The sequence below is a fragment of the Lissotriton helveticus genome, chromosome 12 (genome assembly GCF_964261635.1).
Source record: "Lissotriton helveticus chromosome 12, aLisHel1.1, whole genome shotgun sequence".
Lineage (NCBI taxonomy): Eukaryota > Metazoa > Chordata > Amphibia > Caudata > Salamandridae > Lissotriton > Lissotriton helveticus.
In genome coordinates, this window is record NC_136073.1 from 772,366,818 (window position 1) to 772,380,771 (window position 13,954).

At 45.2% G+C, this 13,954-nt stretch overlaps 2 protein-coding genes across 2 annotated transcripts in view; one reads left to right on the plus strand and one right to left on the minus strand.

The window, feature by feature from the left end:
- CIART (circadian associated repressor of transcription) overlaps positions 1-13,954 on the plus strand; it is a 469,491-nt gene that overhangs the window by 231,644 nt on the left and 223,893 nt on the right. The gene's annotated exons all lie outside the window — the stretch shown is intronic.
- The window catches only part of CA14 (carbonic anhydrase 14), a 199,684-nt gene that overhangs the window by 171,784 nt on the left and 13,946 nt on the right, over positions 1-13,954 (minus strand). Inside the window, exon 2 of the mRNA XM_078670381.1 lies at positions 10,711-10,731. Coding sequence (XP_078526507.1) covers positions 10,711-10,731 — 21 coding nt within the window. The remainder of the gene's footprint in view (positions 1-10,710; positions 10,732-13,954) is intronic.

The following is a 13,954-nucleotide window of genomic DNA, read 5'->3' on the forward strand; positions in this document are numbered from 1 at the left end:
TCATTGTACTATATGCATTCGCACTTGTGTGTTAGTTGGTTCTATATAGTTTTGCATGGCTTTTCATACAATTTTGATTGCATGAGTTCTGCATATTCCCTTACTAATGCATTTCTGTATACTTGCTCCTTATAGTTTTCTTTTTTATTGTTAACTTATTAATCCGTGTTTTTTTCTTTTTTCTTCCATGTATAATATATGTTTTCTTCAGTTATAGAATAATGTTTACAATTCATTAAGGAGGGAGATGTGGTGTAACATACTATTTTCTTGTGTCTGTGATTCTATTCTATTCTATGACTACCTTTAGGGGGCCATGGTTATAATGAGAATGTTGGTGGTGGTTGAGACCGAGGGTGAAGGAGAAGACGGTTAAAGAAGCTGTGCTGCATTTTGGTGGAATAAAGGTACTTGTAAACTGCAACTGACTTGCTGTTTCTACTTAACAAAGTGACCCAGTGTCAGTGCTTAATTTGAGCCGGTAGCTTCTGGTGCTTGTCACCGGCACTTAATTGTCAACTCCGGGACTTATGACTGTCTGACACATAGTGGGGCTGCTTGTCTATTTTAGAGATGAGCACAAAAACAGTTGTTTGTTATTTAACATAGATTAAAAATCACTAATACCTGCCACCCAAGCCCTTATTACAGCTTTGGGGGGCTGGTATAGTCTAAATTGTCACAATTGTAGGAGTAAGATGGTAAGTAGTTGGGTTGGCACTGACATTGGCAGTATTAGCAGGGGCAATGGGTGGTGCAAGCTGAAGTGGCCCCCTGCCGAGGGCCCTGGCACTTATGGTTTTCACAAATTAAGCACTGCTCAGTGTGCTCAAGCCTCATTTCCACAATTGACCCATTACATGATCTTAGCCAAGTCATGTTGTCCACAGTGAATAGCAAATGATGACATAAAGTATATATTTAGCACAAATTGAATGGTCTACAGACGCTTGAAAAATAGTGGGTGTTATCCAACTCAATGGAGTCTATTTCATCGACCTTGATGAATTGAAAATCTGAGTTGACCAGGGAGAATATTACTGACAGACCAGATAATATATTTGCAAAAGAGCTTCTACTGAGGTAATTTCTCACATGTTGCGGAAGTAAATCATTTGCTTGCATACCGAAAAGTGAATCAATTCTGGGCACTCTGAGATTTTGGTAGATAATAAACTAAATCCGTGGATAATATAATTTGCTAACGTGGGGATTCAGAACTACTGCTTTCGAAGCATATATTTTAATAGCTAGTTGGTATCTTCTACTGTTAAAAAATTCGATCTGCATAATTGGAGGATCTCTTTGAACAACAGCCAAAGAAAGCTCATTTGTAAGATCACAAAAAGATCAAAGCACAAAGCCCGAAGTCTCGCTGCATAATTTGAGACTGCCTTTGAACAACAGTCACTTTTATCATTTCCCACCTGCGTGCTCTGTGCATTAAGAAAGTGGCTCAGGGTGGGCTCGGATTCAGAGGTCCTAAGCATTGCCCATAAAGACAGCGGGTCACGTCATGTATGGTTACGCCGCGCGCAGGACTTCGGGAGACACCTACGTCTCTCCTCTGATTGGTCTTGGAGTTGGCTCTTTTGTAGATCTACCCAAAGAAAATGGATGCTGGTCCAGGCCTTCAGCGAGGCATATAACTTATGTGTGCTCCCTCTAATGAACTATTGGTACTTTGTAAAATGTGTAGATATTAATTGCTCTTCTTGTTTATATATTATATTTTCTTTGTTTGTAGTATGCTTTTTTGGTTGTACATTTCACACTGAATAAAGCTGATTTGACTTGACTTGACTTACGTAATGTGAGGGGAACAATGCTGGCGCGGTACCCTCGGCACCATAACGACAAAGTCCCTAAGAAAGAACAGGGGGCCTTCAGACTGATCTACCACCTGTCTTATCCCGAGGGCGAGTCGGTCAACCACAACTTGGAAGAGGGGGTGTGCTCAGTTTCTTACTGCTCATTTGACGTGGCCATGGACTTGGTAAGAAGGGCTGGCAGGGGCGCCTGGCTAGCTAAAGCGGACATAGAGTCGGCCTTCCGCCTCTTACCGGTGCACCCCAGCAGCCAGCATCTACTGGGTTTCAGGTTAGGCCAGGATTACTACTATGACAGGTGCATGCCCATGGGGTGCTCCATCTCATGCGCGTTCTTTGAAGCATTTAGCACCTTCCTCCAGTGGGTGCTGCAAGCTACCGAGGGGGTTAAAAACGTGACACATTACTTAGATGATTTCCTTTTTGTGGGGAGAGAGGACACACAAGATTGTGCAGAAGCGTTAGAGAAATTCAAAAAAGTAGCAGGGCAGTTGGGTGTGCCGTTGGCACCGGGGAAGACAATAGGGCCAGCACAAGTGTTAGTCTTCCTGGGAGTAGAGATCGACACCAAGGCAGGTGAAGCCAGGCTGCCAGCAGAAAAAGTCAGCGAACTAGCGGCCCAGATCAGGACGGTCCTGGGACTATAAAAAGTTTCTTTGAATGACATACAGAGCTTGCATGGAAGAATGAGCTTCGCTACAAAAGTGATCCCCGCAGGCAGGGCATTTGCGCGTAGATTAGCCAAAACAGCTGCCAGGATTAAACGCAGACATCATGAGGTAGAGTTGAGCATGGGTGTAAAAGATGACCTGAGGTTGTGGGGTGAGTTTCTAGAGCAGTTCAATGGCTCTGTGATCTGGAGAGACCCTTGGACTAGCAGCCAGGAACTGACGCTGTTTACTGACGCGTCAGGCAGGGAGGGCTTTGGAGCAATCCTGGACAGAGAGTGGTGCGCAGAGAAATGGCCTAACGCATGGGGCAAGAAAAGGATAACATCTAACATAACGGTTCTAGAACTGTTCCCAATCGTGGTGGCCTTCCACCTCTGGCCAGCTATGCTAACCGCAAAGAGGGTGGTCCTGTGGTCCGATAATCTGGCCGTGGTTCAAGCGATCAACACTCAGTCAGCCAGCTGCGCGCTTGTACTTTGTTTGCTCAGGGAATTAGTGAAGGTATGTCTGTACAACAATGTAGAATGTAGAGCTAGACACATCCCAGGGGCGCATAACACTGCCGCTGACGCTCTCTCACGTTTCCATTGGCAGCGTTTTCGGGAGGCATGGCCCAGAGTGAGGGAGGAGATGACGCCTTTTCCGGCCCGGCTCTGGCACCAGTTGCGGTGGCGCAGCGTATTAGAGAACTAGGCGAACTGTCACTGCCCCCCGGATGATGAGGAGATACCAGGCGTGCGTGGAGTAATTCTGCGAAATCATGGGCCCATGGGAACAAGAGGCTCACTCACGGGAAGACAGGGTTCAAGCATTTATGATATGGGCCAAAGATGGGGGGAAGAGCCACTCCTGGATGGCTGGCCACCTGGCGGCCATCGGGCACCACGCCAGGCTGCTGGGACAACATGACCCTACCGCGTTGTTTACAACCAGGGCAGCGCTTAAGGGCTGGGCGAGGTTGGTACCCAAATCATTGGACATAAGGGCCCCCATTGATTATGAGACGCTACGAAAGATGTTGGACGCACTCCCCTCAGTTACCCATTCGGCATACGAAGCTACGCTTTTCGCTTCGACATTCAGCTTAGCATTCTTTGGGGAATTTAGGATAGGAGAATTGGTAGCACGGTCCAAAAAAGAGGTAAACTCCCGGGCACTGCAGATGAGGGATGTGCGCCTGACAGCTGAGTCAGTGGAGATCCTTTTACGATATTCTAAAACAGACCAGTCGGGCAGGGGAAAAGGTATCTCCCTGCACCGCTTGGGCAACAACAGCTATTGCCCTGTGGCCTTGCTTGCCTCATTCCTGTCCTGCCGCCCATGCATAGACGGTTTGTTATTGATACACCTAGACGGCTCCCAAGTGACAAAATACCAAGTGGAACACATAATGCAGGGGTGCCTTTTCCTGGCGGGCTACACAAAGGATGGGGCCAAGTACAGCTCTCACTCTTTCAGAATAGGGGCCGCCACCACCGCTTACAGGGAAGGCCTGTCAGCTGAAGCAATAAAAAAGGTGGGGCGGTGGGACTCCAATTGCTACAAAACGTATGTGAGGCCAGTGAGAGCCATATGCCCGTCTATCAGAAGTGTCACAGGGAGCAATTAGGCGGGGAGGGATGGAAAAGTGTACATCGCCCCCTTTAACTGTAGTTTTGAAGTGTGGAAATACAATGCCACTGTTTCGTGGTCAATTTCTGAATTGTGATTGAAGTGTGCAATAAACAAAAGACTTACAACCATTGTGTCTCATTTCAGGAACTGAGGTGTGGGTGATGGGTCACTCTTATATCTCAAGAATGGCACGATGGGTGGATGCAGTCACCTGGAAGCATGGCTTCAGCAACATTAATATATCTTGGTTCGGCATCCCTGGAATGCGCTGGGCTGAACTTCTGGGAACGATACACAGGGCATTGAAGGAGAGTAGACGGCAGCCAAATATCATAGTGGTACTCCTGGGGGGGAATGACTTGGTAACATTAGGCAAAAGACGTCTGTTGGACGCAATGAGAGGAGACCTTAGCACTCTGAGCGGCGAGCTGGGAGCATGTAGCATATGGTGGTCTGAGATAACGCCTAGACCCATTTGGCACCGGGCGAGATCTCAGGAGGCGCTAGAAGTTACTCGCAGGCGCGTAAACGCAGCCATGCATAAATTCACGGAGATGCGTGGCTTGGGCTTTATAAGACACGGCTTGCTGCATTCAAAATCCACTGGCTGCTGGGAATCTGATGGGGTGCACTGGTCCAAGGTAGGTAGGGCGATATTCCTCCTAGACTTAGGGGAAGCTCTTGAATCAGCGGCTTGCAAATAGAGGTGAAATAGGGGCTAAGTGGTGGGGGCTCTGGGCGCAGCGGTCGCCACGCCCAGGGCTGTTGAGGATTTACAGGGCGATCCCTATACAAGACAGGTGCAGGAACTGGACCTGAAGCCTCCAGTGCAAAGCGCACCGTGCAGAGTCAGACATACTCCAAGGGGTCCTTCTTGGGGACTTGGGGTACGACGGCGCCCCGTTAGTCCTTAGGGCGGTTGTAAGCCTGAGCAACCGGGGGCTTGCCATATAGCGCTCCGCCCGTCTGAGGAAGGTGTGAGTTAACTCTCCCTTGTTCAGGGGGAGGAGTGGGTGGACGATAGGTCTACCGGTGGGAGGAGTTATTCTCCCAGGTGTTACACCGGGCTATGGCCGCTGGTGTTTCTTTGGCTCATCTTCAGGCACCCTGCAACGAGGGATTGCGGGGCGGACGGGGTCGCCTGTAAGTTAACCCACCTTTTATTTGTACAACAAATAAACCTGCAGCTTCTTTACTCCAATAACTTGTCTGTGTGTATTTTGTGGGGGGTTCTGGGGCTGTGGGTGGCGGCGTACCGATGGAAATACTATGTGAGGGGAACAATGCTGGCGCGGTACCCTCGGCACCATAACGACAAGGGATAATCCACTCTCTACATTGGTAGAGAGGACGGGAGACGCTGTGAGGAAATTAACGTTTGTAGGCGTCCGACCTTGGTTCCAAGCTGGGCATCCACTAAGAGCCGGGGGCAAGTGGGGTTTAATGCTGGCAGTTGGACTGTGGTTTGACTTCCACTGGGGGAGTGTGTGTGGGGGGATGAGCTCTCAGGTTCCCAAGGCCCACCCACGCCCCAAGCATATGAATGCCTTTGAGGTGGCCGTGTTTATAGGGACGGAAGAGGGGTCAATTCACTCAATTGAGATAGTTAGTTTGACCTTGGGGCTGTCCTTGGCTTTCAGGTCTCTCCCTCGCGCACTCCCGTGTCGCATCTCTGATCACATTCCGCATCTAGTGCAAGTCTAAATCGTGGAGTCAGTGACATTTACGTTGTTTCATGGCAAGGTGCAAGGATGGTGTGTTTAAAAGCCCTGTAAAAAGGGGCTCAATCACACGGAAAAGGGAAATTGGCAGAAGTAGGATAAAGGACCCTTAAAAGAGAAATCAGAAAACACGTCAACAATGGGCGGTAAAAGAAAATCCTCAATGATCTCTATTCACCCCCCACTGTTATTTAAAATAAATGAAAATGCACCGGAAAATACAGAAATGGCACCTTGAGAGCTAAGGTAGCCTTATTCACGTGTGCTGCAGGGAACAAAGGTGTGCGGCAGATTTAAAAACGTACAGGCTGGATATTCATTTACAAAGCCTCTTTCTTTGTTGATTCATAATTCCTTGATATCAAGACTGCACAGCAGATACCGGAAGAGGGTGCCCTCGGGGGCAATGGAGCAATGGTTGATTGGCAATGTCTTGTCTTTGCTTAGGGCCGTGATTACAATGCTTAGTCAATGTGACAGTGCCAGGAATAGCCTACAGACTTAAAAATACCATGTATCAATTTGACTATCATATATCTGCCCTAGCTTCTCCTTGGCCTTTGGTGCAAGGCAGGACAACTCAGTGGGTTTGAGCCCAGATAGCTAAGAATCTAGTCTAACTTCCACAAATATGAAGTCGCTGAAAAACCACCACCAATAAAGAACCAGAGTGGCGGGCAGAAAAATAGCTGGTATTTTGGAGCTATTCTTCCCTCCATAGCGCGGGGACACGCCGAGATGGCGTCACGAAGGCGCTTTATAAACTACTTTATTATTATTATTATTATAATTAAACAAGATTGTAATTTTCTAAGGCTTCTTGACAAGTTAATGGAGGTTTGGGAGAATACGTTGTTTATTGTTGCAAGCACAGGATACAGTTCGGGGGAATGGGCAAAATTACTTCTCTGTCTAGTGCCATAGCCGTTTGAGGAGGACCGTTGATGCTGAAACGGGGATAGCACAATGATGCCTGTCCCGGGAGCTCAAGGACACCTCAAGTGCCTGACTATCTCAACATGGATGTCCTTGTCATGATAAACATTTTTCTTGGTGGGTGCACCCACAAAAGTAAACCCAAGCTTGGGTTGGCAAACTGAGATTAGGGTAAAGTCCAGCCGCAACTTCACTCGCGAACTGTGGGCAAATGATTTATTAATCGGAGCAACTGTCCTCAGCCGACCACTCAATAGCATAAGTAAGTGAAGAAGTAAATCCTCTGTGCCTCCTTCCGAAGACCACATAAAGTACAAAACTTCTGATCAGGGAAGGAAGCCAGTATGATTGTTTTCTGACAGCACTGGCAGGGACCAGGCTCAACCAAAGTACAATCTACATTTTAAACACACCGGCAAACCTGAAAGAGTCGATCTTCTTTGACTTTCTTCTGCCCTCCAGGCTTTGTGCAGGGCTGGTGAGATGGTCTGACACCAAATGGTCAAAGAATGTGGATTTGGTCAGGGAGAAATCTGGCCATAATGGACAGGGCCTTTCTACTGTTCTCCAGTGCCCAGTTTCAGGTAGGGGTACTGATTTCAAGAATCTTGCTGAAAAGATGTGCTGCGTCTGGGTTGCTCACCCCACAAACCCACCAGATACTTACGGGTTTCAGTAGAGCAGCATGCAGCAAATCACGTCATCAAGGAGGACAAAAACAACCCAAGGACAGTTGTCATATTTGTGAGTCATCACTGTGCCCTCCACTGGATACCAATCTCATTGCACTTGCCTCTTAGTCAAGCAACACACAGCAAACATTCTGCAAACATAAAGCTCGCAGAAAACAGGTTATTGGAGAAAGGAAGGACAAAGGTTAGAGGAATTTCATTGGAGGCAACTTGTTGGCCTTCTCCCCTTCAGGGTAGATGTAACAAGCATTGTAATGCTTGCCTTTGTGACTGACTTGTTGGCTTTGCCAATGCTTTTTGCCTGTCCTGTGTTGCAACAGCAAAAACACCGAGGAAAACTGTGTGATGGGGGCCGTTTCATTCGCTTGGCATCTGTATGCAAGATGACGTGTATATGCAAGATGTGCACACCTAGAGCATGCCTTGAGTGTATTTTAACTGATCCAAGAAGCTAAATGCTATTTTGATTGGTAAATATATCATATAATTTTAGTAGCGCAAAAGTGGTATTTGTACAGCGGCGTGGCTTGGGAGCAAAGGGTAGCTCCCTGGCCCTACAAAAAAAATCAAAAAAATCTTACCGGCCCCGAGGAACGGGTTGGAAGTGGACATGGGCAAGGGAGCAATTGAGCCATGGGAGGGCGAAAAAAGAAAAGAAAAGTGGTGAGGATAATAATGGACGAGCTTGGGTGTAGGGTTAAGGGTACAACACAGAGAGTGGTGGGAGCAGGTGCACGAGGGAGTAGAACGAGGGACAGAGCTAGATACACATGCAAGTTCTTGGAGTTGTAAGCAAAAAAGTAATTCCCTGAATGCGAGCAGTGGAAGTACAGAAGTCAGCCAATCAAAACGATGGTAATTAGGCTTCGCTCCTGGAGTGAGACAAACACAAGAAGAGGATGTCAAGCCATTGGGTAAGAAGCAACCAAATAAGAGTAAAGTCAATTAATGAACAGGCTGTAAGCCCACAGAAGGTTATTGGTAGGGTCAACAAGAGGCTATTACCTACAGACAGCTAAGAGCTGCCTGGTAGGCTAGACCTAAAACATACTGTAAGTGATTCGTAGTTGTTGAATGGATATACCTAGATTTGGAGAAATATCAAAATGGAGAACACCAAGAAGATTAGTCTCCATTTTGGTGATTAAACAAAATGTGGAAGAACTTTTTAAAATCAAAACTTGAAGATTTTTCATCAAAGTAGTACCAGACAGGGAACAGGACTGAGGGTCCAATAAGAAACAAAGGTATCATCATAATGTCTTACAGTTTCCACATTTTAAGTATGTTATCCTTTTTAGAGGACAAAAAAAGAGTTGTGTGGTATCCTAAGAGCAATTGATCATGATAGTCTATTGTTATGTCCTGTGCCTTCCCTGTTACAGTGGACACAGACAGCGCCCAAATGTTATCACTGGTCACTCTACAATTTTAATTTCTTCCTGTGATCTGTGCTGCTGGTTCATCTTTTCATTTACTTAGTATTGACACATGATACTTGTAGGAGCTTTAGGCTGCTTCGAACATGTCTATGAATACAAATTTAATAAAATGCATGTACATTAAAACATAGAATTTAACACAGAGAGACTGATTTATTGCACGACTGATGAACAGCTTTCATTGGGATGGGGGAGTATGTTAAGCCGGCCATCCTGCCGGCCCTGTATCTCTGTACCATGAAAGAAGACACTGTCAAACCAGTTTGGCTACAAGGTACAGAACATTTGGAGAATGACCACCATCGGTTTGCATGGCAGTTCACCAAACTTTTAACGTTTACGTTTTTTAGAAACAAACTCACAAAACGTGAGTTTGTTCCGAAGAAAAAAAACGAATGACCACCGACAACCTGTGAGATTTTCCCCAGGGTAAGATAAGGTTATTGTTTTTTTCTGTCCCTCACCTCCATGCTTTTCTTGGCAACGACGGTCAGAAACCAAAAACTCATCACGCCGTTTTGCTCTAAATAGAGCAGGTAGTGATATGGCTTTACTCCAATGCCCCTACTCTGTTGAGCTGTCGGACTATTTTTTTTGTCAATGATGTCAACGGGACCTCTACCAACGCAACACCTATGATCCACCCATGTCTGAATGAGGTGGGCAGACTGAGAGTTTGCCGGACAGGTTACTCCGTCGCATTTGCCATGGAGATCCCTCTCTGACAAAATCTATATCAACATGAACATTTACTAGTTAACACGTATTCTTGGATGTAATCTTAATACTGAAATTTGAGTTAAATTCTGAAGACAACTGAGCTGAAAGTCCAGAAAAAAATGAACAATTATTTTCTGGAAATGTAAATTCTTTTTCAATATCATCATATTGTATTATATACTAGCATTTGTATAGCCATGTGTAGAAATGGGTGTGGCTTCGTAGTACTGTATTGTTAGGTCTGCTTTTGTCATGTCCAGTCTATCAAGCTTGTACTGCCTCTTTGCTAAAAAAAAAATTGGATTAATACAAAGAAATAAATGTAGCCTGTTAGACCTGTCAGCCTTAGGTCGGTCGTCCCCGAACCATTTTGCTTGTTCTGCTGGAGATTTCCGACTACCATCTTGGCAGCTAAGTCCATAAGGTAAAAATCTTCACGGTGGTTTCGCTCCAAGGCTATCAGGCGACAACGCTTCCTCCCAGGACACTCTTGCAGCCTTTCCTCACTGAACGTGTACCTTCTCAGACTTAACTTGGGACTTTGATATGATCTAGCGCAACCAGATATCTGCAATTGGCGCTGTATTCTTTTAGGTGCTATTTTGAACCTTAAACTTTTAAGATTCTAAACTCTGGTTCTACTAATTGGATTGTTGTTGATTTGGTGTTAAATAATTTATTGAAATTTACTCAATTTTATTAAGTTGGATTGGGATTTTTCTAGTGTTGCGTTTCTCAATTTTATTGTTGTTTGTGTGCTGCATAAGTACTTTACAGATTGACTCCAAGTTAAGCCTGACTGCTTCTTGTGCTTAGCTACCATGGGTTAAGAACAGGTTAATTTAGTGACTTATAGTGGTTCACCCTGCAAGGGATTGTGGCTGTTGCTTGACCAGGGCTCACACCCTAGTCAACCAACAACCCAATTTCTCATAAAGCCCTCAATTTCAGTTTGCATAGCTCAAATGCCTTCTGGGGTATTTTTTACGAATAAAAAAGGACTTTGAATAGCAAGAAAAAAACCTGTAATACTCACATAGGAGAACCTTCCCAGGGTCATTTCCACAGATTTGCACTTGGCTTACCTGCGTACGTCCACCGGGAGCCTAAGGGAAAACAAACAAATGCAAATAGTCATATTGTTAGTTTGAGGAATTGAGTTTTTTTTTCTTCGTATGTTCAGGAGTCAGTTTTTATCCAGCATTTTTCCTTGAATCACAGGTCAACAGCTACCATGTAACCTCATGGTAAATAAGTGCTATTCTTTCGGTAACTCAATAACTTGTTTTACTCAGAAATACCCCTGACCTGCTCCCTTCTGGGTAGATTAGTGTAAAATCTGGACAAAAGATCCTGGTCTGAACTTTGAGATCTCATTACCATCTGAGATAATTTAGGTTTTAGCATGGTATTATAAACGAGCATACACGTGTTTCCATTGACACTAGGCTCCCTGCAAAGACTTTGGACAAACTTCAAAGGATGAAGAGCCATCTGGCCTGGGACATATTTGGCTTGAAGAAAAGTTTCCATCCACCCTGCTAAGAAGGCTTTGAACTCACTTCTTCTCAAATGAAGGGGACAATAAAACAATTCTACACCATTTTGTGTGCTGGGTACCTCAGTTAAAGAGACAGTCTCACAGTGCTTAATTTGCGCAGGTGTTTGCAGGAGGTACACATGTACTCATTTTTGTGGTCGGAGTATTGCAGGAGAACCTTTACATTTCTTCTTGTGATCTAGCTGCAGATTCATCTTTTCATTCTCTTGTTATTTCCACATGATACTCGCAGCAGCTTCAGGAGTAGCGAGCTTCAACAACCCATCAGGGGTAACAAGCGCTATATAAATACAAACCTTTTTTCCTCTTCTATCCTTCTGCTATCCTACCGAATCCAAATAACTGACTAACCTATCCACCACTTAAAATCTACTTGCATGTTTCACTATACTAATTCAACACTAATCCTCTATGGGTCCAGGAGCAGTGTGCTCCTCGCTGAAAAAGCGCTTTAACGCCTTGTCAGGGGTAGTAAGCGCTATACAAATGCAATTAGAATACAATACATATATTATTAAAACAATGTACATTTAAATATAGAGGGGCATATTACCAACAACTAGCGATAATTATCGCTATGTTGGTTTAGCGGCGATATTTTTATCGCCGAGCTGCGGCGATTTTTATCGCTTAGGAACCTTGCTATTATCAAGGTATATCTCCTAAGCAATAAAAATCGGCCGAAATGCATGAATATCGCTGAAAAGTCAGCGATATTCATGCATTACCAAGCTAATGCTCGTTAGCCATGTTATCCACCTCCCATTGGATAACATGGCTAAGAACTGCTCAGGGGCAGGTGTTAGCTTTTGGAGATATTCGCGCTTAGCGCGAATATCTCCAAAAGTTGGTAATAGGAGATAGCGTTGTTAGCGACTGTTTCCAGTCGCTAACATCTTGGCACGCCCACTTTGCATGTCATTAGTGATAAATATCACTGACATGCAAAGCGGGGCCCAAGATGGTAGCTATCTCCTACTAGCTGTCGCTAACTGGTGTTAGCGACAGCTAGGTAATAGGGAGATAATTTTATCTCTGCTTTCTTGACTTTTAAAGCCAAAAAAGCGGAGATAAACCCTCTTGATAATATGCCCCAGAATTTCAGACCCAGTGCCTGATTTATTGTTTGACTGATGGAGCAGCTTCCGTCGGGATGGGGCAGTACATTAAGTCTGCCATCCCTGTGTGTATTTATCTCTGTATCTTGAAGAGAGCTATTATCAAAGATGTTTGGCTTCAAGGGATGGTCTGAAGTAGATTTTCAATCAACTTAAAAGTTGTATTTGTCCTTCATGGAATTCATATTTGTAAAGTTGTTTAAGGTCTCAGAGGTAACAGGGGTTGGGAAATTTCTTTGTTCAAAAATGCAACAAAACTGGATATTCAACTTTTCAAACTCAGCCTGCCAACCAGACACATAAGGTCGGCCTCCCAGGATCTGCGAGCTTCATACATATATAAGTACACCAGCTTGGCTGTAGATTTCTCTGCATACAAGCCCCTTTCACGTAAAATCTAATTTCGTTACCTTAAACATGAACAAAGAATCTTACAGTCTTGCCTGGCCCTGAACTCATACCTAAGACCCTACAGCAATATAAAAACCCAGGAATGACGTGATTCGACTCCCCGACGAGGCCTTTTAACGTTCCACCTAAAATATCTTCTGCATTCATTTTTAGGGCTCGGACTCCTTCCCAGTGAAACTGGGAGGAGTTTCGAGAACTAATGTTAAAGGAGAAAAAAAAGTATCTCCTAGGGCCTTGGAGAGAGAAATTCCACACATTCCTTACCGTTTTCTGTCATCTGGTCAGTGATTCGTCTTCCTTGTGTTTTCGTTTTAATAGGCTTGAAGTGATAGGGTAAATGTAGTTTTGTTCCGCCATTTTGGGCATATTTCGTGCGTGCTCGCGCAAAGAAGTACATAAATTATAATTAGGAGCTGTCAGGGTGCCTCCGTTAGTGAATACAGATGGCCGGGCGCGTTCACAATTCTGCAGCGCTCAGCGCGCAGCTTCCTTGTTTTGTTAGGCACGGTGAGATTAAGTGATTTGCTCAGTGAGGAGGCGGCTTCGATGCACCGAGCCTTTGTTCCAGGGCCGGAATCCCCTCTGCTTGGTGCTCGGGAAAGGATGGTGTCCCTTGTACAGCGTCGCCCACCAGCCTCTTAAAATGCACGGATCCTGCAAGCCGCTGAACTCGCACTGTATCAAAGGGTGGCGCTGCGGGTGGTAAATATCCTGTTTTCAACCCGGTGGTTAGAATCCCATGATGTCACAGCCACACCCCCGGGTTATCTTCGTAGTTCTATGTCTATGCATGAGGTTATTAGCTGGCCCGCTGTGTCGAACAGCAATGACGTACAGAGGTTACAGGAAAAAAGTGCATTTGAAGGAACTGATGACAACGAAGTACACAAAGACACAAGCACAGCCAGGCATACACACTAACACGCTCAGCAAGACAAGGGATACACAGGTGCACTATTGCACGCTGTCACTAGAGGTCCAGCTCTGGTGGGACAGGGCTGCACTATCGCACTCTGTCACTAGAGGTCTGGGGAGAGCGAGACTCCAGGAGAGCTGAATCACCGCACGCTGTCACTAGAGGCCCAGCTCTGGTGGGACAGGACTGCACTACTGCACGCTGTCACTAGAGGTCCAGCTTTGAAGGAAGCATGTGGATGTACTGAATTGCAAAGTGTTTTTTATGTCTTTAGGAATTACTTCAGTGGAAAGATATGTATTGTAATGTTAAAGTCATAATAT